Source organism: Asterias amurensis, chromosome 16 (assembly GCF_032118995.1).
Source record: "Asterias amurensis chromosome 16, ASM3211899v1".
NCBI classification, from domain to species: Eukaryota; Metazoa; Echinodermata; class Asteroidea; order Forcipulatida; family Asteriidae; genus Asterias; species Asterias amurensis.
The window spans coordinates 8875460-8900868 of NC_092663.1; the positions used below are offsets into that span (position 1 = coordinate 8875460).

The window sequence follows — 25409 nt, forward strand, 5'->3', positions numbered from 1 at the left end:
GGATTATTATGTGCTATTGCACAGTGCACATTTTAGGCAACGGGCTTGCAGTACATGTAGGCCATTTGCGGGTTATTTGTTTGTTTTTTGCTATCTGTTACAATGACTTGCTCTGCCACAAATGATCACTTACAGGGAAGGTACACGTTTGGTAATTACTCAAAACATATTTTAACTTAAAAACTTACATGGTAACGAGCATTGGAGAGCTGTTGATTATAAACATTGTGAGAAACAGCTCCCTCTGAAGTACATGTAGTAAAGATTTTGAAAAAAAGGTAATTTCTCACTAAAAAAAATAAAATAAAAGACTTCCAGATAGAAGTCTTTTATTCCTATCTGACACAAATTTGTCTAACAAGGGTGATTTTCTCTCATCATTTTCTCACAATTTTGATGACCAATGTAGCCCAAATTTTCACAGGATTGTTGATTGATGCTTATGTTAGGATGCACTAAGTGAGAAGACTGGTCTTTGACAATTAGAAAACGTGTACTTCCCTTTAACTTTAAATTCCTCAGACTGTAGAGACAGTTGTCATGAGAAATGTTTCGGGGCAAGCTTTTGTATAGACCTTATGCACATGACGTCATTTCAGTAGGGCGCCCTCACCTACAGGTCAAAAGGAGGTTGTTCATTGGCCAATACTTAGCGCCGCATGTACAAATCTGTGGGCTTCAATTGTTTCGTGACCGTTTTTCCTATAAGATGGCGGCTGGATGACGTCAAAGCATGAGGTCTAAAGCAACCTCCAGAAGACCAAACCCTGATACCATTGTGTATACAATGTGGTATTTCTTCTTGGAATGGAAGTTGTCTATGCAAAGCAAGTTAATAAATACAGCCTAGATATTTGTTTCAAAATAAACATTGCTAAAAAGAACCCTACCCCCAAGGATTTGGTTTAATTATTTGCCAAATATTTTGGTTTTCGGCTGAAGTATTGGGAATTTTTTCACAGAAACATGAAACCCCAAAACACCTGTGTTTAGGAATTAGTGAAAGGGATACACTGTGGCATACCTGTGGTCACCAATGTTTGTTGGAAGTTGTCAGTCTACTCCCGGAATGAGTTTTTAAATAAATCAGCATTATTCCATTAATCAATCACTGAAAATTAAGTGAGTGCTGGAATTTTACCATGGCCAGTGATTTTAGCACCTGGCCAGTACACTCATGTCCAGACAAGGCAAGTCCAGTGGTCTTGTGTTTTTCAAGTGTGATCATTAATCATCATAAGGCCCTAGTATGTAGTTCTTGTAATGAACCAAGGACACTTCATAAGTGAACTTAATCACTGTAGCTCATAAGCCTAAGAGGAAACCTGGGGTGGGTTATACAGAATACAAAAAGACCGCGTTCCCACTGGATCCACAATTGTGTGATCTGGATCCCGCAACAGGATAAGTTGCAGGCCTGAAATCGCGGTCGCGTTCCAACTTGAGTACGATCGCACATTGATCCCCGATTTTGGGAACTGAAGTGGGTTTAAAGTTCACCAACGTAGGTCGTCCAAGTGTGCAGTGCGCAATGTATCTATGGCGATTACATGATACATTTAAGATCTCTGAGTTCTTTTGCATGTACTACCAGTGCTAGTACATGGGACCGCAGAGCATAGAGCAAGGGCAATAGCTTGCTGTCCCATCCAATGAAATATGTCAAGAATATCATGCTCAAGTACACAAGCACCACTAGAACTAGTCCACACGCAACAAAACTGAATCTGATTGAAACAAAAAGAAGGATGGGGACAAAATGCAAAAACCCCTCTTCACTGTATTTTGGAGGCAGGTAATAAAACAACCATTTGTATACATTATGTACACAACAAATCCTCAGCCATTGAATTTGATGAAACATTTACAGTAGCACTGTATTGATGTGTAGCGATTTATAATCAAACGATGAGAATGAAAACACTCCTCCCAAATGTAATCTTGTACCATCCCATTAAAGACACTGGACACCTTTGGCAATTGTCAAAAAAAAGTCTTCTCACTTGGTGTATCTCAACATATGCATTAAATAACAAACCTGTGAAAATCTGAGCTCAATTGGTCGTCGAAGTTGCGGGAGAATAATGACAGAAAAATGCCCTTATTGCACAAGTTGTGTGCTTTGAGATGCTTGATATCAAGACCTCAAAATCTAATTCTGAGGTCTCGATATCAAAATTGAAATTACTTCCCTTTCAAAAACTTTGTTACTTCAGAGGGAGCCATTACAATGTTTTATACATGTACTACACAGCTCTCCATTGCTTGTTACCAAGTAAGTTTTTATGCCAACAATTATTTTGAGTAATTACCAATAATGACCAGCGCCTTAAAGTTTAGAATACTTTTAAGTATCTAGGCTCATGTAGCAGAGCAGGTGTAGACTTTCAAATCCACCAGCTCTCCAGAGAAAAAAATGCCCCCCCCCCCTGCCCCCATTTAGAAGAAACCCCAGGTCCACCTGCTCTGATTACCTGCTGAGCCTAGGTGATAACGAGCCGGGACCCCAGACCTGGAGGCGACAGTGCTAAATACCTGGGGGCAATGGCGAGAGACCCTTGGAGACAGAGCCAAGCTGTGGACAGGAAGGGTGACAATTCAGGGTCTTCCATGCAGGGAAGCTCGCCAATATAAATGACGAAGGAGATTTTACCTGGGATTCTAACATTGGGAGCACCTGCGCAAAGTGAGTGTAAAAACCTAAAAGAGGCACGGGAAGGCTGACCTACATTTAGTCATGAGGGGAGTTTCATCACATCTTTAACAATGTTGATTATTTTTTTTTAGAAACTTCTGTAGAAACTTACATTGCTACATGTATGTGATGCACCCCTAGAATTACTTGGAGGCCACGTCCTCTGCTGCTTCTGCAGCCGTTTTCACAAAACTTTACGCAACTGCGTAGGTCCACTTTCGCAATGTTTATGGCGCAAGTTGCTCCATATATGTTGTGCAAGTGGACTTATGCAGTTGTGTAACGTTTCGAGAAATCAGCTGCTGGTCTTTGCCTTTACTTTGGTGCCCCTTCAAAAGTTGTCCAAGAGACTAAGATTTTCCAACAGGAGTGTTCTCTGCAAGACGAAAATGGCCTTGCCCTCTTCCTCTCCAATATGAAATTCCAGGCCTGGCGATGTATACGTATACATGTACAGTGTAGATGTGCTGTATTATATGTACATGTACATATAATACAGCACAGTACAAGAGGCAGATGAAGACTAAAGCTTGTGGCCAAGTTTGCACACAAACTATTCGTTGACTTTAGTTCACGTAGCCTGAGCTCGGTCTAACCGACGATAGTTGGACTACGCTAGTCCTAACCAGTAACCTGACTACATGCAACGTGATGTGCAAAAAAAGGCACAACAAGATTGACATACCCCACATTGGACATTTTTATGTTGGGAGGAGTGTAAAAACTTTGTAAACATTGTTGAAAACACACCCAAAAGGTGGGGAAAGAAATATTTAACTCGACGAGAGGTAAAAGGGCATGAAATCTAGTTTCCTCTGCAGCCTTGGAACTTATCAGAACTATGGAAGCCCCACTGCTGGACAATATTAATAACAAACTTGTTGACAGTCCAACCTTGGTGTAGCAGTACATGTAGGGTGTGCTGTAAAAGATCTGGTCACCCTTGAACAGTTTTTTTTGTACATGGCTGATGAAAAAAGCTTGAACAGTGGAGAACTACGTGTGAATTGAGGGGTTTGGGTGGGGGAGGGAGGGGGTCCTGAGAAATGTTAACTTCTTTCTACAGAGTTTTCCCTCTGGGAATTTTTACCTGACCTCTGGAAACCGCCACGACAATGTATGGTAACAAGATGAAAACTTGTTAAAATGTTTTGTCTCCCTAAACTTGTGAAAAAGCTAGCGAGCTAGTATGAATTTTGGACTAAGTTCAATCGGCAAGGCCCAATTTCATAGAGCTGCTTAAGCAGACAATATTGGTTTTTTTTAAACAATTATCTGCTAAGCAGAAATGAGCAGAACACCAGTCACAAATTGCACATGTGACAAGGTAGTTTGGCTGGTAACCTTATTCTGGTAAGCGTAATTTGTGGTTAGCAACTTGTTGTGCATAAGCAGCTCTATGAGATTGAGCCCAGGGTGGCTTGGAAATGCTTATGATAGAGGTCAAAGTTCGTGGCTAAACTTACCGAAAAATGTGAAGACGATGCCGAATATGAAGCACATTCCACACACGACGGCCGTCGGGATTTCATAGTCGTATTTGATGCCATCACATGGTAACTCTGGCGCTGGGTTGGTCGGCGTCTGTGTGACCGGGGGCACCAGCGTTGTCGTGTTGAACTCGGTCTGCAACAGAAGGCTGAGAACCGAGGGTGTCTGTGCTGTCTGCGACATCTTTGACGAAGGGGGTTGGGGAGCAGCAGGTTTGCCTGATGGTTACGTGGACAACGAAACTTCACGTTATCTTCATTGCTTTCAATGTTTGTTGGGACTCGTCTGAGGAGGGTGAAGGAACAAATAGACAAAAGGGAAACTCATTAGTGACTACAAAAACAAATATTCTCTAAACATATTCGAAACCGTGAAAAGAGAGCAGACAAGCTGTGTGTTTAGATTTGTCGCGTGTTCAATATGAAAACAAACTTTCTGATGTTAAACACATTATGTTTGTACCACCTACACGTACTTCAGTAACAATGTTTCAAACACTGCAGTCTTTCACAGTACCAATTTTTAGAGTAGTCCTAACAAATGGTTTCCAACGAAGGTTTTTTGAGCTCTTGATCTCAACACTGGCACTATGTTTCCGTCAGAAATGACCTTCAGAATTTGTCAGAAGTTTCTCTGAGTTCTGACGACAGACTTTCGGTCCAACCTAAGCGACCGACGGGTTGTCAAGCCGATGTCTCAATCGCGAGCAGGGTTCCGAAAGACTGCCTGGATTAATGGATAATCACACGTAGTTCTAATCCCCCAGCCTTGACGCAGATTACCACAAAGTTATGTCATGTGTACTTTCATCCCTCAATCATCACTGTGATTGGTCTGGATCTTATTGGCCCCTTCCCTTCCCATGCGTACCCCCACTAGCCACATGGCATTTTGGGTATCTCTGGGGAGTAGGATGTTCCCCTTTGCCCCCCTGAGATGGGGGTAGCTAGGAATATGGTCTGTGATGGAGTTTGCTCGTACACTATGGAGTATGAGTAATGATGACGGTTGGATTTTTAAAGGGATCAGACGACATTGACATGTACGGCAAGCGTTCTCCCTTAAGGTAGGTATACATTTGGGAGTCGCTCTTAAAGTTAATGGCAGTAGGAACTTTATGTTAGAAGCCTACCGCAGCTTTCGATAATACCAGTGAGTATAAAGCATTTTGATACACATTTCACTTTAAAGTGATGTGGTTATGTAAAAAGATAACAGCTTCAATGCCCCAAATTTGAATCTGAGAAGCATTACCGCGATAATTTTTCTCAGGTTGTTTAAATATTCCTATAAGGTTTGTTCTTCCTGCGTGGAAATATTCGCTCCAGATTGTTGGCGATATCTCAAAAATGCGACCTTGTGAAATGAAATTTTCACAGGTTAATTTTGTTGTATACAACTATATTTAGTTTTAGGATTATATAGGATTAAAACCAAAGGTAATCTTTGCCTTTATCAGTGGTCCATGGCCAAATGCCAGTTCAAACATCGAAGGACCACTCAGAATTCTGTCCAACTAGTCCAGCTGGCTAGCTTATTGCGAGCTCCCACTGACATAGTTCTTATTGCTTCAAAGTCCCATACTGCAGTACTGAACATGAATCCAAAAACATGGACCACTGAAAAAAATGGTCGGCTAGTGAAATGACAAGCTAACTGATCCCCCTGGCTAATCTCTGAAAAAGTCAAGGGCAAACTCTGACAGCCATCTTGTCATAATCCCTTCCCGTAACAGTATTAAATGAATACCGAATCTCCTTATATCAAGATGGGATCAGACTATCGAGTCCTGCAAGTGAATCCATGAATATGTTTACGAACATTCTTAAAGGGTTGTACATACCTCAGCGAACCATGTGGGATCATTCAAATCCAACCTACAAACACGAACAACCATTTCAGAAATAAATGCATTCAGTATGCCCGCATAACCGTTCAGCAAACATCCAACGCCAGACTAAATTTAAACTTCACAAAGATACACATCTTCCTGTAAACAAGCCAAGTACAGTCTACAAACAACCTTGATTTCTAACCGTCGTTGCCAAAACAAACATTGATCAATATCAAGAGTTGGTCAAAACAAAACTAAAACTCAAGTACAACGTACACGTTCCTGTACACAGCGTGTCTGCAAATAAGCCCACAAGTTCAAGTTCAGATTCTAATTTGTAATTATCCAATCCCATCATCACAAACATCCATTTTGCAACCAATGAAATTTCCTGTTCTATCCTGGCAGGCTGAGCGTTATCACATCGTGACACAAAACCAAAGTTGAATGTTGAATAACCAACTGCAGCACTGCAGAACAAAACCTTCCCTAGAAAATAGTAGAAAATAGAAAATAGTACACCACTGACTTAAAACAAAACCGTTTAAAACAAAATTGTTTATTGGTTTTGAGTCATTACATGGTGACATCAACATTTCTTGTATATTGTAAACAAAATAACATAAGTAGAAAACAAAACAAAAGAAAATTACAAGAGGCTCTCAGTGGGGAAACAAAAACGTTTTGAGAGACCGCTTGAAGATCGAAGTAGACTCTGCTTCTCTGACGTCACAGGGCAGTTATTGATAGTCATCATGGCCCAACTGTTTCTGTTTAAAAGCAAAACTTTTCTGTGTTTAGAAATTAAGTTTCTGTGCTTACAGACTTTATGAAATTGGGCCCTGTTTCCAAAGAATTTCTTGCTCACACCTTATCCCTGCAAGTGCAAACACAGAACTGTACACAACTTTCATACGCAAACCAAACCAGATGCACGGCCCAAAGACAAAAACTTACAGTGTTGTATTCCCATAATCTTTACGTCCGACTCTCACATCCTACAGCCCCCCAGAAACATGAAAGTCCTGTTTTGCTTCTAACCGTCGTCCTGCCATCAAAACAAATCACGCAGAGCTCTCCGTTAGAAATGTGTTTACCCCTGTCACATTGCAACTGTGCCAAACCGAAAACTGCCACAAAAACACGGTCCCAATCCTTTGATCCTTTGAATGGATTCCTACTACATTGTAACACAGCATGGTGCCTGCGTACAAGTGTGTGCAAATTCCAGGTTTTTTTATAACACTAAACAGCCAGCGGTTCTTTTGAGAAAAACAAATCCAGGGTTGTATTGATGCATTCCATGTCCCAATTTCCTCAGAAAAATATGGTGCTTAACGAGTAGTTGTAAGCAGTAATCAGCCGGGAACCAGTCGCAAACAGTAGGCCCAATATATTTTTTTTTGTATTTTGGCTGGTCACCCATTTTTGCAGAGAAAGGATTTCTGGGCTATAAGCAATTTTCTGTGCTTTAAAAAAACAGCTTCATGAACCCAGCCAACCTTATGGCAGGCAATTCTTCCAACATTTCAAGGGGGACACAGGCAATGTCCAGAGAAATGGAGGCAATAGACCAATCCATTAGGCTCCGCCCACGACACGTGAGCCTCTCCAATGCCTTTCTGCACAACTCTGACGCGCGCGCGCCAAGCATTCGCGCATGAATGTCGGACCTTATTTGTTGGACCTGTTTTGCATTGTGGTTAGTCAATATGCAATGGGGCTTTAATGGATCGGTCTATTGCATAAGAACTAGAGGACGCAGTGGCCTATATATGCGCCCCGGCATGCGCCCAGGCGGCCATTTTCTAAGTTGACAAAACAGCCATCTCACAGCGTGTGTTTGTACGGCCATTTTGAAAGTTGAACAAACAGCATCGCATGAGCGTTCAATAAAAAAACCTCAAACGTGTTTTTCATAATCAACGCGCGTACAGAATGGCGCGCGTGTCTCCTTGCGGTCCCGTCGCGTTTGTGCAAGAAGCATCACCAGTGCGCCCTCTAGTTCTTATATATAACTCTATGGTCTATTGCCTCTAGGAAGTATCAGGGTTACCTCGGCTATAATGTCTTCAAGCCGCAGGCTTGTAAAGCATACCAGTCATATAATATCAACCCATAATGAACACTAACCTCAGCCAAAAATAATAACAACCAAAAACCACTTGACATCTTTCAATCACTCATTGTTGTTCAGATTCCTGCTTTTAAACTAATTCAATTGTGGCGATCAAAACAGCAAGCAACAGCGACGGAGTTTACATACACTCATTCAATGACTCTGACAAAACCTTGCAATAATTGAGCTCTCAGATTGAAACTAATCTCCCCCATCCATCCCATAATCACAGATCCTAATCAATGTTTCAGTGGCAGCTAGTCTATCATTTATCAATAAATAATCTTAAAGCCCCAGCGTGTACATTCCGGAGGGTTTTAAGTGCTAATATTTGTACACTCGATACAAGTACCTTATGTCATAATCAGGACTTCAAACCCTCCTACTGTCTGACCATTCAATCATCTACTGCTGATTTGAATGGTCGCACTAAATACTGACCCCCTCACGACAACTCAACACGACAATTTTTAAATGCACTTTAACAGAACACTAGAACATAAGTCAACCGTTAAATATGTGCAAGTACTTCTACACAGCATACTAGTCAACCCTCCTACTGTCTTACCATTCAAACTCAGCCTGCAATTTGATGCGGCGAATGCATCTATATACACAGTCAACCCTCCTACTGTTTGACCATTCAAAAATCATCCAATGGTTTTGAATGCTGGTTTTGAATGCTGGATAAACGATTCAATTTAATATCAAGTCTTAAATGCATTTACAGAGTACACAGTCATCCCTCCTACTGTCTGACCATTCAATATGATCCACTAAAAATAACTACTGTACAGTGCATGAAAATGTACGGCAACTTGTAAAATCATGTGGTCAATTAGTAGACACAAATGTACACAATTAGTTCAGTAAAGTTACACGACCACACACAACCACGCAGTTGAATGGTTTCAAACAGTTGTTCAACTCGCGGGAAAATGTCTTTCCAAGAGTAGGAGGGTTTCAAAGACCAGCATCAACAAACACACAATACCCCGAGTTGATTCTGGGACGAGACTTCATGGGCTCTTTAAGGCTCTAGTCCAGTGTAGTAGACATGTCAAGTGGATGGATATGATGGGAGTGTAGGCTTGTTGTATCCCTCCCGCTGGTTGGAGTGACAGTCCAGTTGTCTGTCACAGCCCATCAATTAGGATCCTAACAGATCCCCTTACAATTTAATGAACCCGTTTCATCCATGGAGCCATGAGGGAGCAAGGGTCTTTAACAAGTACAAGTGCACCTTACATATTAGCACAGCATTGTAGTGACCTTTTAAATTGTACAGTATGCAGCGCGTAAGAATCCAGATGACCTAAATCCAGGGGTAGTGAACGTCAGAACCCAATTCTATAAATCTTCTTAAAAAGGGAGGGTACACTTTTGGTTATTACTCCAAAAATTAGTGACCACTTAATACTTTTGAAAGAAGCACTGCAGCTGTTGATAACGGTAAAACATTTTGGGAATCAATTCCCATTCCCTTTGAATAGAAAGGAATGTGGTTTTAGACAGAGGGGAATCAAAGATTCAATCTTAGAAACACTGGTAAGTTTTTTATTGCTGCCAATTAAAAGTTATTCTTCCTGGATGGATGTTATCTCTCCAGATTTTCAACACAGCTTTTTCCTTTGAAATGAGTTGTCACAGGCTAGTTTCTTATACACTCCATGTTTAACATAGAAAACAGTGGCATGGTTCAAAACATCAAAGTTGTGTAAAATTTGCCTTTAAAGACAGTGGACACTATTGGTAATTGTCAAAGACTAGTCTTCACAGTTGGTGTATCCATGACATATGCATAAAACAACAAACCTGTGAAAATTTGAGCTCAATCGGTCATCGAAGTTGCAAGATAATAATGAAAGAAAATAACACCCTTGTCACACAAAGTTGTGTGCTTTCAGATGCTTACTTCGAGACCTCAAAATCTAAACTTGAGGTCTCGAAATCAAATTTGTGGAAAATTACTTCTTTCTCAAAAACTACGTCACTTCAGAGCGAGCCGTTTCTCTCAATGTTTTATACTATCAACCTCTCCCTATTACTCGTTACCAAGTAAGGTTTGATGCAAATAGTTATTTTGAGTAATTACCAATAGTGTCCACTGCCTTTAAGCAATACATGAAGAACAAGTTTTACTATCCCATACTCGTAGTTACAATGTACCAGGCAAAACACCAACTGAACAGCCCATTTCTATGAGTAAGGCATCATTACATTAATTATGAATAAAGACAACTTACATTTTAGCCTACATCCAGCATGCATTCATCATCCACTGAGCAATCCTTCACTATCCTTTGATCCTAGCCTAGGAACTCCCTGTGCATTACTTAAAGCATAGAGTATGCTTAAAGGGTAGTAAGGTCCTAAACTCAAATCCTGATGACAAGGTCACAGCAGAAAAACACCACCAAGCCACAAGCAAAAAGCAGTCCGCATTCCCAACTTATTACACTGCACCTTTCTACAACACTGACCCCAGCAGTGTACACAAGCCTCTTCCTCAACCCCAACCACAAAACAAACCCCTGGTGGGTGACAGCCCCCCCCCCCCCCCACCCAGACAGTCCGACTGTCAGTCACTTGCCTTATCAGTAGCAGGCCATCACACAGCCAGGGTGAATATCAGTCTATTGTGGTGTTTATCTTGTAAAGAAGACCCTACATCAGCCTTCGATCCCCCTGCCCTAAACACCAAACACACCCCTGGGGCTCCAAGGGGCTCCTGCAAAGCTAAGGTGAGTCAGAGCCTTGTTGTGTTTTTTCAACAATAAATTACTCTTCTGGCCAAGAGTCAAAAAAGTTGTTTTGATCAAAAGAAGGGGGGGGGGTCATGAAGACACGGGGACAGAAGGGATTTACACTTGACACCCTACTGAGGGTAGTGTAATCAGAAGTTGGCTTTGGGTCTTAATCACATGTGACCACAAGAAAAGACTGGTGGGTTGTGTTGACTGTCTTGTAACTATTGCATTGTGAAAGCCTTTAGGGACCTTCTTAGGTTATCAACATTTCCATAAAAGCCCCTTTAGTTTGCACTAGATGAGTTTCTCGGGAAATTGCCAATGAAAATTTGGTTGACCTGTCTACACTTGCAGTAAGCCTATTGCGTGTTTATAGATTACATGTTGTCTTCAGTGACGTGCTTGATCAAAAGTAACCACTTAAATTTGAATTCCTTGCATTTGAGTTTTGACAACTCCTCAGAGATTAACCATGGAGGAAGGTGCAATTTGCCAAACCTCTCTACCCCCCCCCCCACCCTTCCAAAGGACGCCAGCCAGGAATTTCAAATGGGTTACATTCACATTTGCTGTAAAATATCAATTTAAAAGGTGTCCACATTGCCCATACTTTTTTTTTTTTGCTCTGCTTACCACGGAATTCTAGAAACTCCATAAGCGTAGATCAGTTAGGAGGACCCAGGTACAACGTACATGTACTGCGACCAAATAGAGTCCAAAATACGGCACCCAAAATGACACCCGAGCACAATGCTCATTTGCCCCTCACCCCAGCCAACTTTACCCCACAAACTCCCCCTCCCCCGACCCCCCCCCCCCCCCCCCCCCCCCCCGACGACCCCCCCCCCAACCCTGTCACAGCATTTCGAAGAGGAAACACTTTCTGGCTCACACATTACCAAACTAAACAACATCAAAGTCACAAAGCTTCACCCACAAAGTTCTATGAATAAACACAACGTTACAACACAGCCTCTGGTTGAAAACATCGGATGTCCACTTTCAATTTGATCATGAGCCAACATGACTGTTCCAGCTTTGAACATCAACAAAGCTGTGAAAATAAGCAGCTGGCTTTCTTTCCTTTTTTTTTTACACACTACCTGCAACTTTCTTAATTTTTTAATAAAATTATATTGCTGGCCGTTTCTACAAGCAGTGTTCCCCAACATGTAAAACATGGCGCACAGCCACGGTTTTCTGTGGCACCTGCAATGTTTTTAAAGACACTGGACACTATTGGTAGTACAGTATGCAGCGCGTAAGAATCCAGATGACCCAAATCCAGGGTAGTGACATCAGAACCCAATTCTATTAATCTTCTTAAAGACACTGGACACTATTGGTAATTGTCAAAGACTAGTCTTCTCACTTGCTGTATCTCAACATATGCATAAAATAACAAAATTAAAGGCAGTGGACACTATTGGTAATTGTCAAAGACTAGCGTTCACAGTTGGTGTATCTCAACATATGCATAAAATTAATAACAAACCTGTGACAATTTGAGCTCAATCGGTTGTCGAAGTTGCGAGATAATAATGAAAGAAAAACACCCTTGTCACACGAAGTTGTGTGCGTTCAGATGCTTGATTTTGAGATCTCAAATTCTAAATCTGAGGTGTCGAAATCAAATTCGTGGAAAATTACTTCTTTCTCGAAAACTACTCCACTTCAAAGGGAGCCGTTTCTCACAATCCTCCATGATACTACCAACCTCTCCCAATAACTTGTTACCAAGTAAGGTTTTATGCTAATAAATACTTTGAGTAATTACCAATAGTGTCCACTGCCTTTAATAAGGGAAAGATGTTTGGTAATTACTCTTAAAACTTATTGCAGTAAAAACTTTTGTTTAGAAGCCTACAGCAGGCAGCTTTTGATTTATAAAGCATTAAGAGAAACATTCACTTTGAATTTATGTGGTTACAAATGTACGTAAAAGATATCAGTTGAATATGCACGAAAATTTGAATCTGAGAAAAGTTACTATCAGTAAGGCTGGATAACTTCTCAGATTGGGTAATGTGTATAGGCGATGTGACCTATGTTAACGTTCAAACCGACCTCTGTTGACAAAACACTGTATACATGTACGTCATGTTTCGCCAGGCAAAAAGACGCGTAGCCATGGTAAGATCGCATACACTTTCTAACTGGCTGCCAAAACACAAAGATTTTGCCTGGCGGTATAAGCACGAATCATGTTATGGTTTTCGAGTGACGTCAGAGGTCCAATGTCTATACAATTACGAATTATACTTAAAAGTGGACATAATCACTCATGCATTTAATTCAGAGTTCACTCTTGCATTGGTTTCCTCCCTCCCTTGAACTGTCCACCTTAATGTTTCAAAGGGAACACTGTGCTAAAGAGTAACTTTTATTTAGAATGCAGAAAGTTATAACGTGAACTATCATCCATGATCTACCACAGCAAATGGACTAACCAAGTGTTCACTTTCCCCCAGGAAAATTCAGCAAACGTAAAAACTGACGCAGAGGTGGCGGAGGGGTTCAAATTCTCCAGGAATTTCCCGGGGTTTCGTCCCCATGGATTTTGGCTCGATAGTGTGAACAGTATTCAGTATCACCAGACGACACTGCTCAACTCGAGTAGACAGTTCGTCATGTCGAGAGACGGGTACCAATGGGTACCTCACTCGTTTCCAGATGACATCAGTCAGGCTCAACCGGGTATCCACTTACCAGTAAAAAAAATATGAAATTCAATTAAACTGCCTCATTTATCACAGCGTAATTGAATAACCAAAGTGGGAAGAAACTGTCGGAATGTGATCAATGTTGTAACTTGCCCCTCCCAAGGTCACAGTCTCAAGAGAGAAAGTATGATGCATCGCAGACCTGCGACTTTCTCAGCAAATTATTTTGCTGAATCTTAAGAAACGTTTAAGGGAACAGTTTAGAGTTGTCTTGTACTTTTAAAATGTGTTTGAAATTGTTTGACAGGGAATTTATGCACAAATTGCTGTAATTTAAACAGGAAATGTACTTCGGCGATCTTCTAAATTAGAAGATCCTCCCAATTAGACTAATGCTATTTTGTCAATTTGGACAGTATTTCAGACTTTTGTTTATGGAGGGTTAGTACTGGTAAGAACTTTTTGAAATCTCTGAGTTTTAAGGTTGAAACCGCTTAAAATATGACAAGTATTTTTAAATAAATCATACAAATCATACACTTGGTTTTTAAAGCCATTATACACTTTCGGAACAGGAAAAAAAAAGTTCACATATTTACAAACAACTTACGGGGTTTACAGAAGGTAAGGGTGAAAGACTTCTCTTGAAATACTATTCCATGAAATCCTTCACTTTTTGAGAAAACATTAAAACAATTCTCAATTCTCGTTATCGAGAATTACGGATTTATTTAAAACACATGTCATGACACGGCGAAACGTGCGAAAACAAGGTGGGTTTTCCCGTTATTTTCTCCCGACTCCGATGATCGATTGAGCCTAAATTTTCACAGGTTTGTTATTTTATATACAAGTTGTGACACACAAAGTGTGGGCCTTTGGACAATACTGTTTACCGAAAGTGTCCAATGGCTTTAACCTGAACTCCAACTTGCCTACAGATGACCTCAGGTGACCTCAATCCTCCAATGCTCTCAGGTCAGTTTGACTTGGATAAGATTGGAATATCTTACACAGTGATAAGCAACTGTTGTTTGGGCCTAAGGCCCTATTAACTAGTCCTTCTGAATCCTTCATACTAAATTATAACTCTTTGCCGAAAAAGGACTTGGGGGGGTATTAGCTTAAAGAGTAAGAAAAAATCAGAATAGAAAAACTGGTGACTGAAATTATAAAACTTTCTACACTCTACAAACAAAAAGATGTCATAATTGAAGGGGTAAGGCTACACTTGAAGATAAAAAGGGCATGTCCATTGCTAAAATCAGATTTTTGCTAGGGACACCATGGTCAAGACTAGGGCAAAGGAAGCCGGGGCAACCAATTCAATCTCAGTTTTAAGGCTGAGGGCCCAAATTCATAAAGCTGTTTTAAAGCACATTGCTAAGTTAGTTACCAGCCAAAATACCATGTATGGGTATTGTTTCAGAGTGGTTCCCTGCTTATTGCCATCGTCCTTCATGTTGCCACTTAGCAGAAAATTTGCTAAACACAACCATCTGATAAAGACTTGAAATTGTGTGCCTGTTGTTTTGTTTATTCAAAGCAAAAGCAAAATACTAAAAACAACTTTATTAAATGGCTGAAGAACTGAAGACAAATTCCCCTCTCTTTTTTTAAAGAAATGAGTCAACATCGGCAAGGGACAGAAATCGTGTTGAATATCAACGCTTCCGATCAGAAGTAATTTTAAGACAGTTGGTTTACAGAAATGACACGATGATGCAATTACACTCCACAGAGATTTCACCTAACACTTCTGCCCAAAAAGAAGAAGGATGAACAAAAATCATTTATTTTTTCACATCCTGCGCCCTAATTGAAAATAAAAAGTGGGTCGCAAACTCAAGGACAGCTCCGTCACTGGATTATGATGACAGCTGGATAGAATGTCTGCAGACAGACCAGCAACAATTGCAATCGTTGATAGGAAATGGACAATGTCATCGTCTGCAGATCCAGGGTGCCTTGTAGAATCAGTCACATCTCCTGTGAAACCGACAATAGAGTGGTTGCGTCGATTTGTTTCCGTTAATCATTTAAACTTTTTTGAGCCGCTAATCATTTAAACTTTTGTGCTTAAATATTTTATTTGAGATGACATGGCCATGCTCCAGCCATTTTGTTCTTATATCCATTCAAATCAATGAAACACAAATCGAGGCTGGAAGGATTCGAATTGTCCAAGTCCTTTTTCAGAACCATAAGATTCAAAAACGACAGTTCGTTGTTGAGGGAAGTTTTGAGATGTTGCCTCAAAACTAAGCTTGGGCTACTAAGTGCGACTGGTATTAATTGCTTTGTCGAGTCGCTACTATCATTATTCAACTACTCGGTTAATCGTGCCGCCCTGACTACAAAAACAGTCGCAAATTCCTGCTTAGTGAACCAGTTGTGTCGCTCACGACTATAACTTTTACTTTTAACTGGAAAGTTCCGAATAATACCAGAAGAGTGAACTTAGAAGCTTTGAGTGAGAGTCCAGTGAGAGTTAACTGGGAAGCTCCAAATGATCCCAGGGGAGAGAACTGAGTAGCTCAAATTAAGCTCCTGAACCTCAGAAGAATGACTAAAAGTCCTACTTAGATTTCACCACATCAAACTGTGTTTACATTACACCTCATACCTTCCTCAGACACCCCCCAAACCATATCAAGTTGAAAAATCTATCAGAATGTTTTCACCGGCTCCCCATCCCACAACACTATCAGCTTCCCAATAAGTTTCTCAAGTTCTTCACAGCTACACATGTATTTACCAACGGCAAACACCATCATCAAGTTTGCCCTTCACTCGGACCCTCACCCAACTCCTTTGAGCACTGGGCCGGGGAAACTATCAAATCCCACTCTCGGTGACGTCTTGATAAGTTTTTTAAACCGCTATTTTTAGGTCATCTGAAATCCTTGCGGTAATTCCTGGATAAATCTTGTAATCCGGGAGATAAGTTGCGTGGCACCAACGCAATATTTCGGCCGCCAACACGTACCATGCATGTTGCGGCTTATCCTTAATCAGCAGTGAGGAAGAACCCGTTTCCAATGTAATGGACGGGAGCTTCCTGCTGGGTGCTGGGTACACTATTGAAGATTAGTCAAGCTGAGAGTTTATCATGTAATTATCCCAGCTCGTGAACTGTACAAGTTCATAGCCCGATTTCGCAGCAATGCAATTGGTTACAATGTCAGGACACAATTTTTTTTTTTTTTACTTGTTGAGAAAAAACAGGTTCCCATCCGAGCTGCCATGTGATGTTTGCTGTTTGTCCCAAGGGCTGGTTTGTATGTCGGATTAACCTGCTGCGAATCTCAAGAAGGACATTTTAAAACTGATGCGAGGTCAAAGGTGATTATGAACGTGGGCTCAACAGCCAATCTCCGGCGTATTTCACGAGCACTGAGGTGTGACGTCAGTTGTTCAGACTAAAGAGGCTATCATATTGCCCTTCGTGCCTTTCCAACAGTTTCCACATCAGACTTAAAAGATTTTCCAATACAAGTACCCTTTGAAAAATAAAAGCGGCCTTGCCCTTTCAAAGATGAAATTCCAGGTCTGTATAAATTGGCAGAGCGGCACGGTTTTCGGGCGTAACGGTCTGATATGCTAGCTTGTGCATTTTGGTAAGAACCCTGTTGTCAACTGGTTCCCTGCATTTTATTAAGTTATTTATTTATTTATTTATTTATTTATTTATTTATTTTATTTAAGGCCATTGGACCCTTTCGGTAAACAGTATTGTCCAAGGCCCATACTTCGTGTATCACGACTTCTATATCAAATAACAAACCTGTGAAAATTTGGGCTTAATCGGTCATCGGAGTCGGGAGAAAATAACGGGAAACCCACCCTTGTATCCGCGCGTTTCGCCGTGTCATGACATGTGTTTAAAATAAATCCGTAATTGTCGTTAATGAGAATTGATATTGTTTTACTGTTTTCTCAAAAAGTAAAGCATTTCATGGAATAATATTTCAAGAGAAGTATTTCACCACTACCTTCTGTAAACCCTGTAAGTTATTTGTAAATCTGTGAACTTTTTTTTGTTTTCTGTACCGAAAGGATCCAATGGCTTTAAAGCACAAAAAACAACTAGTCATTATGGCTATTATCACTTTGAGCTACAAATATAAAAAGAGAAAACCATTATTAAGTCCATTAAACTCGGTAATATTCAACAAAAATATTACGCACAACTCTCGCTTATAGAAAGAGCAGTTCATAAAATTTATAGCAAAATTCCCCTTCAGCAAACAGTCATTAATACTTAACAGTTTAATAAATACATCACTCACTGCTAGGTTGGAAGTTTCGGTTGGAAGTTTCCAGCATATTTTCCCCCCATTATGAAACCAAAAATATGGGTCTAGGCTAAATAAACTGGACTAACAAATTGCATCTATCAATAATCTTTGAGTGGTAAGCTGTTTACAATTTTTGTTCGAAGTGAACTCCACCACATCTCAAACCCAAACATTCCTTATCATGACATATCTTCCCTGTTCATCATCACAAAACACCCCAGCCATTCCAGCCAATCATGTCACAAAACACCCCAGCCATTCCATCCAATTAACCCACAACAATAATAACAAAACCTGACCCACTACCATCCATTGATCTCCGAGACTGAAAACTGAAATTTACCCTACGAAAATATGCCAGATCTTGCCCAAGAGACGAGTCGCGGCCCGGAATGTTTTTCCCTCTGGGTTCATTGTCTCTCAAGATTGGTTCAAGCCAAAACGTCAATTATGGCAGAGATATTTTTAGATGATAGACGTTTTTAGTTTTGGAGGGGGGTGTGTATTACCTTCACTGAGTGATAATCAAATTTTCCCTGAAAAGATTCTTGGCAGGGTTTATTTTATTTGTGTATAAATAAACGTTGTAATTACGCCTTGACTTATACATTTATTTACCTCTATTTAGTTCACACTAATTCCTTGGGGATACATTCCCAGGAAGTTGCTCGGAATTTTCATTACTTTCTCTGTCAAGTTCTCCTGAGCGAGTTATTCATTTCATTTACATGTAATTTCTTTTCATTTATTCTGATTGTAAAGCCCAAGGACTCTCCGAAAAGTGAACTTAATCACTGTACTAGCAAAGAACCCAATGGAGAGAAGGCAAAGAAAGAGTTTTTAGTTTTAGATGTTGGAGGAGAACCCCAGAGAGTGATTCCTCCGTTATTAAAGGCAGTGGACACTATTGGTAATTACTCAAAATAATTATTAGCAGAGAGGTTGATAGTATAAAACATTGTGAGAAACGGAATTGACATAGTTTTCGAGAAAGAAGTAATTTTCCACAAATTTGATTTCGAGACCTAAGATTTAGAATTTTAGGTCTCGAAATCAACCATCTAAACGCACACAACTTTGTGTGACAAGGGTGTTTTTTCTTTCATTAGTATCTCGCAACTTCGACGACCAATTGAGCTCAAATTTTGACAGGTTTGTTATTTATGCGTATGTTGAGATGCACCTTGTGAGAAGACTGGTCTTTGACAATTTACCAATAGTGTCCAGTGTCTTTAAATTGTAATCTTTTAGTGTAACATTTCAAGGGGGGAACTGAGGCACCTTGGTGAAGTATCAACAAGAAATATGGAACAGTGAAAGAAGCAGGCGGACTAGTGAAATGACAAAGACAAGCCAAATAGCTGTTTAACAAATTTCTTTGCTAAGCAAGAAATGAGTGGAGTACCAGTTGCACAGTGATAGCTCGATGTGAATTCTGGCTGGTTACATGTGCCTATTTTTGCTAAGCAAGATTTGTTTCCAGTTTAGCAAGTGATTACAGGCTTTATGAAATTGGTGAAAGGTCCCTACTGGCTATTCACTGAAAAAGAAATTGAGAGTACACCCCGATACAGAATGACATTCTGTTCAGTTTCAAATTACCACGAGCCAACTTCATTTAAGTAGTGATCATTTATTCTTACGATTAATATTGAAAGGAAGCACGATTCGTCTTCAGCCTGGCTGCTTTCAAATCAACATCAAGCAAAATATCAATGCATCATCTTAAGGTGTGACTTGCCTCAAGCGTAATGCAATTGGAATCCATCCGATATACTTTAAACCTTTTATTTATAAACCGATAGACTTGTTAAAGGGTTTGGGTATTTTTTGTAGGACACAAAACACAATGTCCACAGATTTACATTAAACTTACACAGTTTGGAGATAATGATGGCAGAAAGCTTCCCTTAAAAATATTACTTGCTGAGGTGCAGTAGTTTCTTAGACACGAGGAAAACAAGTCAAAAAAACTTTACCATGTAAAAATGTATAAATGGTAGATCTACGTTTTACATGCTAAAACTGAGAAGAAAATTATTTGTGTGACATTGTTTGACTTATTTCTCAAAAACTACAGCACCTTAGCAAGCAATATTTATTCATTTTCTTCAAAAGTTTAATGTAAATCTGTGGACTTGTTATAAAAAGTAATCAGACTCTTTAACGCATCAATGAAGCAGGACAGGAGAAGGGCCACAACGAGAACAATATTATGTTTCTAGGGAATGAGTTTAGACATCAAACAATGGCATCTCGTCCTATCTACATAGTTCTGTTCAGATTACATAAACATTTTCCCAAGAAACAAAAACATTCGAACACCACCACTAATTACATCTTTGAGAGGACAATGCCATTTTCTTTTTTTGAAAAAGAACACTTCCATTTGAAAATTTTAACACTTATTGGAAACCCTTGATCTGAAGGGCACCAAGGCCAATACACAGGTCAGCTCACCCCAGGCCTGAAAAAATGCCTTGCCATTGAACAAGCATCAGGGCCCAATTTTAAAGCTATTATAGCAGAAACTGAAGTGGTATGGGCACATTTCACTATCATCGGGACTTGCTAAGACAATCATGAAAGGCACTCTACCAGGAGGTAGCCTTGCTCAAGGCAGTCGCATTATTCGCTCCGAAAAGACGCCGCTGTAAACCCGACCGTATACCCTGTGCGTGGTGCGTGCTATCACACCGCATGACCCACCCATATACACACTGTCACATCGTACGACTACTGTGCACATAAGTCATCCGCACTCGTACTACTAACCGCATGCGGAGGCCGTCAGGCCGACAGCCTTGTCGGGTCTGTAACTTCCGGGTTTAATGTGTTGTATTGAAAAATTTCCACAAGTGGAAAAAAATGGGGGGGCTCTCGGATATGCTAGTATGCAGCCCATGAATATGTATATCTTTCGTCAGACCTATCAGACAACACAGGATGTGAGGCAAATGAATTATTCATTTTGACGTCCAATCACGCGCTTCCCTTATCCAACCTTTGGACCCTATCATGCGTCCGTGGTGGTGGTGTGTGATGTAAACATGTCTCGTCTTTCGCGGGAATTATGGTAATGAGCTGACTGTGGGAACTCTTCGCTTATTATAGTAATGAGGTCATTGGCTTCAACACAGACCCTACAAGGCTGTCGGCCTGACGGCCGACACATGCGGATAGTGTACGGGGGCATCGTGTCGTGCGATGTTACGCACAGTGAATACAGGTGGGTTTTATACAGAGGCGGTCTTTTTTCGGAGTGAATAATTCGACTGCTTTGAGCAAGGCTAACCAGGAGGAAGAAGGAGAGGCAGGCTGAGAAAAAGGTCGAGGACAACATCATGGAGTGGATAGGCCTGATGCTGCATGACCCCCTGAGAAAGTCCGAGTATCAAGAGGGATGGAGGAAACTGACTGACTAGTCTTCAAGGGGAAGACTACGAGATAGGTAACAGGTAACAGGTACACGTACACTGCTGAAAAAAATTGTGCAACAAATTAGTGGGGCACTAGTCGCAACAATGTAATTTTATGGATGGCTGACAACATGTTTCTGAAAAGCAAGATTATTCTGTGCTTAGCAGGTTGTTGTGCGTACATGCTTTATAAAATTGGGCCCAGGATTATTTCTTGGTCAGAAGAAGAGTAGTCTGACCAGACAAACTTGACAACTTTTGACGGATCCCTAAAATAACCCTTTAAAGACACTGGACACCTTTGGTAGTTGTCAAAGACCAGTCTTCTCACTTTGTGTATCTCAACATATGCAACAACAAACCTGTGAAAATTTTAACTCAATTGGTCGTCGAAGTTGCCAGATAATAGTGGAAGAAAAATCAAATTCAAATATTTTAAGGGAAAATTACTTCTTTCCCCAAAACTATGTTACTTCAGAGGTAGCCGTTCTCACAATGTTTCATACTATCAACAGCTCTCCATTGCTTGTTATCGAGTAAGCTTTTATGCTAGCAATTATTTTGAGTAATTACCAATAGTGTCCAGTGCCTTTAACTTGATATTGCAAATTGGCGAGTGTCGGAGCTCTACAGGCATCATATCCAGCCCCCGACGAAGTCATGAGGAAACTGGTCACGGTCGACAGAGAGCTTACCCACTATTCACCAAGGGCTCGGCGGCAGGAGGAGGGGGGGTGGGGGGTTAGCTCTCTCGATGTTTGAATAAACTCGAGGGCAGTAAATTGATTGGAGGAGATTGTGAGCGGGGGATGGTGGCAGTGACTCAACGAGTCGTTTGGCTATCCAAACACTAATCAGGAAGGGGAGGCTTGGATTCTTACGGGGGGATTTGAGAATTGAGAGGGAAATTAAGCACGGTGAAGTGATTTTTAAATTACGATGATTAAATCAGACAAAGAATTCCATAGTTGAAGAGGCAAGGCCATTGTTTGCTTAAAGGGAACATATACCTTTTGTTTTCTGAACCAGTCAATTGTTTTAATCTTTAGATAAAACTAGATAATAAAGGCTCAAGACAATAAAGCTTAACTGCGAAAACCAGGAACGGTTTAGTCCACGCGAGAAGAATAATTTGTTATTGGAATACACAATCAGAGAAAAAAATTCTGAGAGTAACGCTTCTCCAATTTCGGGGGATTAAAACTGACATCTTTTTCCAGAACATTACAGTACTTCGAAGTGAATTGATTCTCAAAATACTTTAGCGAAAGCTGCTATACTTCTAACCAAGTAAGTTTTGTTGCCAATAATTACAAATATGTAGGTCTATACTTTCCCTTTACGGTGTATAAAGAAGATCATTTTATAGGAGCAACACTAAGGAAAAGACTGGGCCCACTCCCAAAGAACAGAGTTAGCAAAGTACAATACAATCTGCTTAGAAGAAATGGTTAATCCAGCTTAAATACTACATCGTAATATGTACTCTTTGGGACTAGCCTTGGGTTCAGTGTAAATTTCGAATCCCTTGCGCAGTACCATGTTAAAAGGTATTTCTTTAGTTTTGTGTACAATGTACAGTTATGTGCCACCATAAACAACCCCTGGAGTTGAACAGTTGAACTCACTGGAAATTGTTACCAACCATGAGAAAGAAAGTTACCGGCCAAAACTATCAAAACACAAAGAAAACCCACTTGCATTTTCAACCGAATGGAACTTTCCCACACACGTCAAGAGGTGTATTTATGGGCTCCTGGTGATTGTGCAATTGGCCGCAGAGACTGTCAGTTAGTAGTGTTTCCATTTCTCCCAACTGTTATTATATACCTCCTACGTACTTTTGCATCTTTGTTCGAAAATTTTGTTGAACAAATATTGTTCATGGAATGGCAGTCAAATTGACACAAACCAAAACAAGTCCACACAATTCGTCAGCGGTTTCACCAAGTAGCACTCACTGCTATACCAGCAATCAAAGAAAACGGCCTCTGAAGTTGAACACTTTTTAGAAACCCGCCTCCCTTCAAAACTTCAAAGTATTTCCAATTAAATTTCTCAATGTAGTTACTTGATGGCTTGAACTTAACAATTAATCTAATTTTGACTCATTTGCATAATTAATTATGAAACCAGACACGACTGAAGATTAGCGCTACTTCGTTAAACCAAAAAAGTGCGAAATATGTCTTTTTGAAGTTCTTAAAAAGATCCAAAAAGTTGCTACTACGTCCACTTCGTTTGCATACACTTTAAAGGGAAGGTAATTGTCAAAGACCAGTCTTCTCACTTGGTGTATCCCATCATAACCATAAAATAACAAGCCTGTGAAAATTTGGGCTCAATTGGTCATCGAAGTTGCGAGAAAATAATGAAAGAAAAAACTCCCTCGTTGGACGAAATTGTGTGCTTTCAGATAAGAATAAAAGACTTCTAGCTAGAAGTCTTTTATTATTTTAGTGAGAAATTACCTCTTTCTCAAAAACTACGTTACTTCAGAGGGAGTTGTTTCCCACAATGTTTTAAACTATCAACAGCTCTCCAATGCTTGTTACCAAGTCAGTTTTTAAGTTAATATTTGTTTTGAGTAATTACCAAACGTGTACCTTCCCTTTAAGCCTGTTCGGCTACATTTTTCAGAATGTAGTGGGAACGAGTTCGGTGTGATGGGGTATAAATAAAGACCAAGAATGGACTACTTCTCTATGGTTAGACTTGATTTAAAACTGTCTTAAAACCGATTTCAGTACTGTGTCTGAACACATCAACGACAACTGAGGATTTTAAAACATCACCAACCATCTTTTCAATTTCCTGGCATTCAGATTGATTCAACTTCCTTAAAGGAACACGTTGCCTCGCATCGGTCGAGTTGGTCTTTGAAAAGCGTTTGTAACCGTTTTTTATAAAATGCATATGGGTAGAAAGATGTTGTAAAAGTAGAATACAATGATCCACACAAACATGCCTCGAAATTGCGTGGTTTTCCTTTTACCTCGTCGACTAACACGTCGGCCATTTATGGGGGTCAAAATTTTGACTCCCATAAATGGCCGACGGTGATAGTTCGCACAGTAGAAGGAAAACCACGCAATTTCGAAGCAAACTTGTGTGGATCATTGTATGCTACTTTTAAAACATCTTTCCAACCATATGCATTATATAAAAAACGGTTACAGGGCTTTTGTTTTGACCAACTCGTCCGATCCAAGGCAACGTGTTCCTTTAATCTCTTCTTTAATCAGCTTTAGCTAAAAGCCCAGCTGGAGGGATTAATGGGTCTGCTATAACATGGCACAGAGTGACTTAATCCCTAGTTAGGGGGATTATAGGATTCCTCTTGGAAAAAGAGAGAGCAGGCACTGTGAGAAGTGGTGGAAATTTGTTTCAGACAGATACTTTTTCTTGCAGAACATGGAGGACGATGGAAAACTTTACTACAAGTAACTTCTGCCAAAAATAGTTATAATAATCGCCTAATGTTTCAATCCTATCAGAGTCTGATTAAAAAATTAAACACTATTCTGATGGCCCCCCTTACCAAAAACTTATTTCACTCCGCAAGTCTCCAGATTTTGCAATGGCTTAAAGCTTTCTCTCTTTAGAACATGATTGTTCATGATGAAACTTGACAAAAAATCTCAAAATCGTCTGATAAAATACTGCATACTGCATGCTCGGGACTTAAAATTTACCCACGAATGTTGAACAAAACAGAAACTAAAGGTTGGTTGAAAGGTCACGTTAACATTCATGTTTTACGAGTCCCCGCTTGTACATTAATAACCACAGGCTGAGTGAACACAGGGTGCCTGCCTAAAGCTCAGACCCATGTCTCCATGGGTTAACCACATCAGGGAGGAAAGTGGTCTCAGATTCCTTGCTCAGGAGCCTCTTGTTTTTAAGTAACTGCAAACAATAGTCGGGAGGGTAAATTCAATAGAAGTTTGTTTGTAAAGTTTAATTGCTGTTTCTTGGACTTGAGCTGGCCTTCCATCTTGGTCTACCAGTTAAGCGGCAAACAGTGCCATGCATACTATTAATTGTTTTCTACTGCGTACACATCAACATTTTGTGTGATCATCATGCACAACCCACAAGTACCCTAAGTTTATCACGAAAGGCCTTTAGTTTCTT

At 40.3% G+C, this 25409-nt stretch overlaps 1 protein-coding gene across 2 annotated transcripts in view; it reads right to left on the reverse strand.

Moving 5' to 3' along the window:
* LOC139949290 (transmembrane protein 198-like) overlaps positions 1-25409 on the reverse strand; it is a 61883-nt gene that overhangs the window by 26731 nt on the left and 9743 nt on the right. Inside the window, exons 1-2 of one of the 2 annotated variants that reach the window (XM_071947698.1) lie at positions 6030-6130; positions 4162-4471 (exon numbers count right to left, since the gene is read on the reverse strand). In XM_071947698.1, the coding sequence (XP_071803799.1) occupies positions 4162-4369 (208 nt within the window). In that variant the 5' untranslated portion in view covers positions 4370-4471; positions 6030-6130. Of the gene's footprint in view, positions 1-4161; positions 4472-6029; positions 6131-25409 lie in introns of those variants that run through there. The other variant, XM_071947697.1, reaches the window with a different exon arrangement.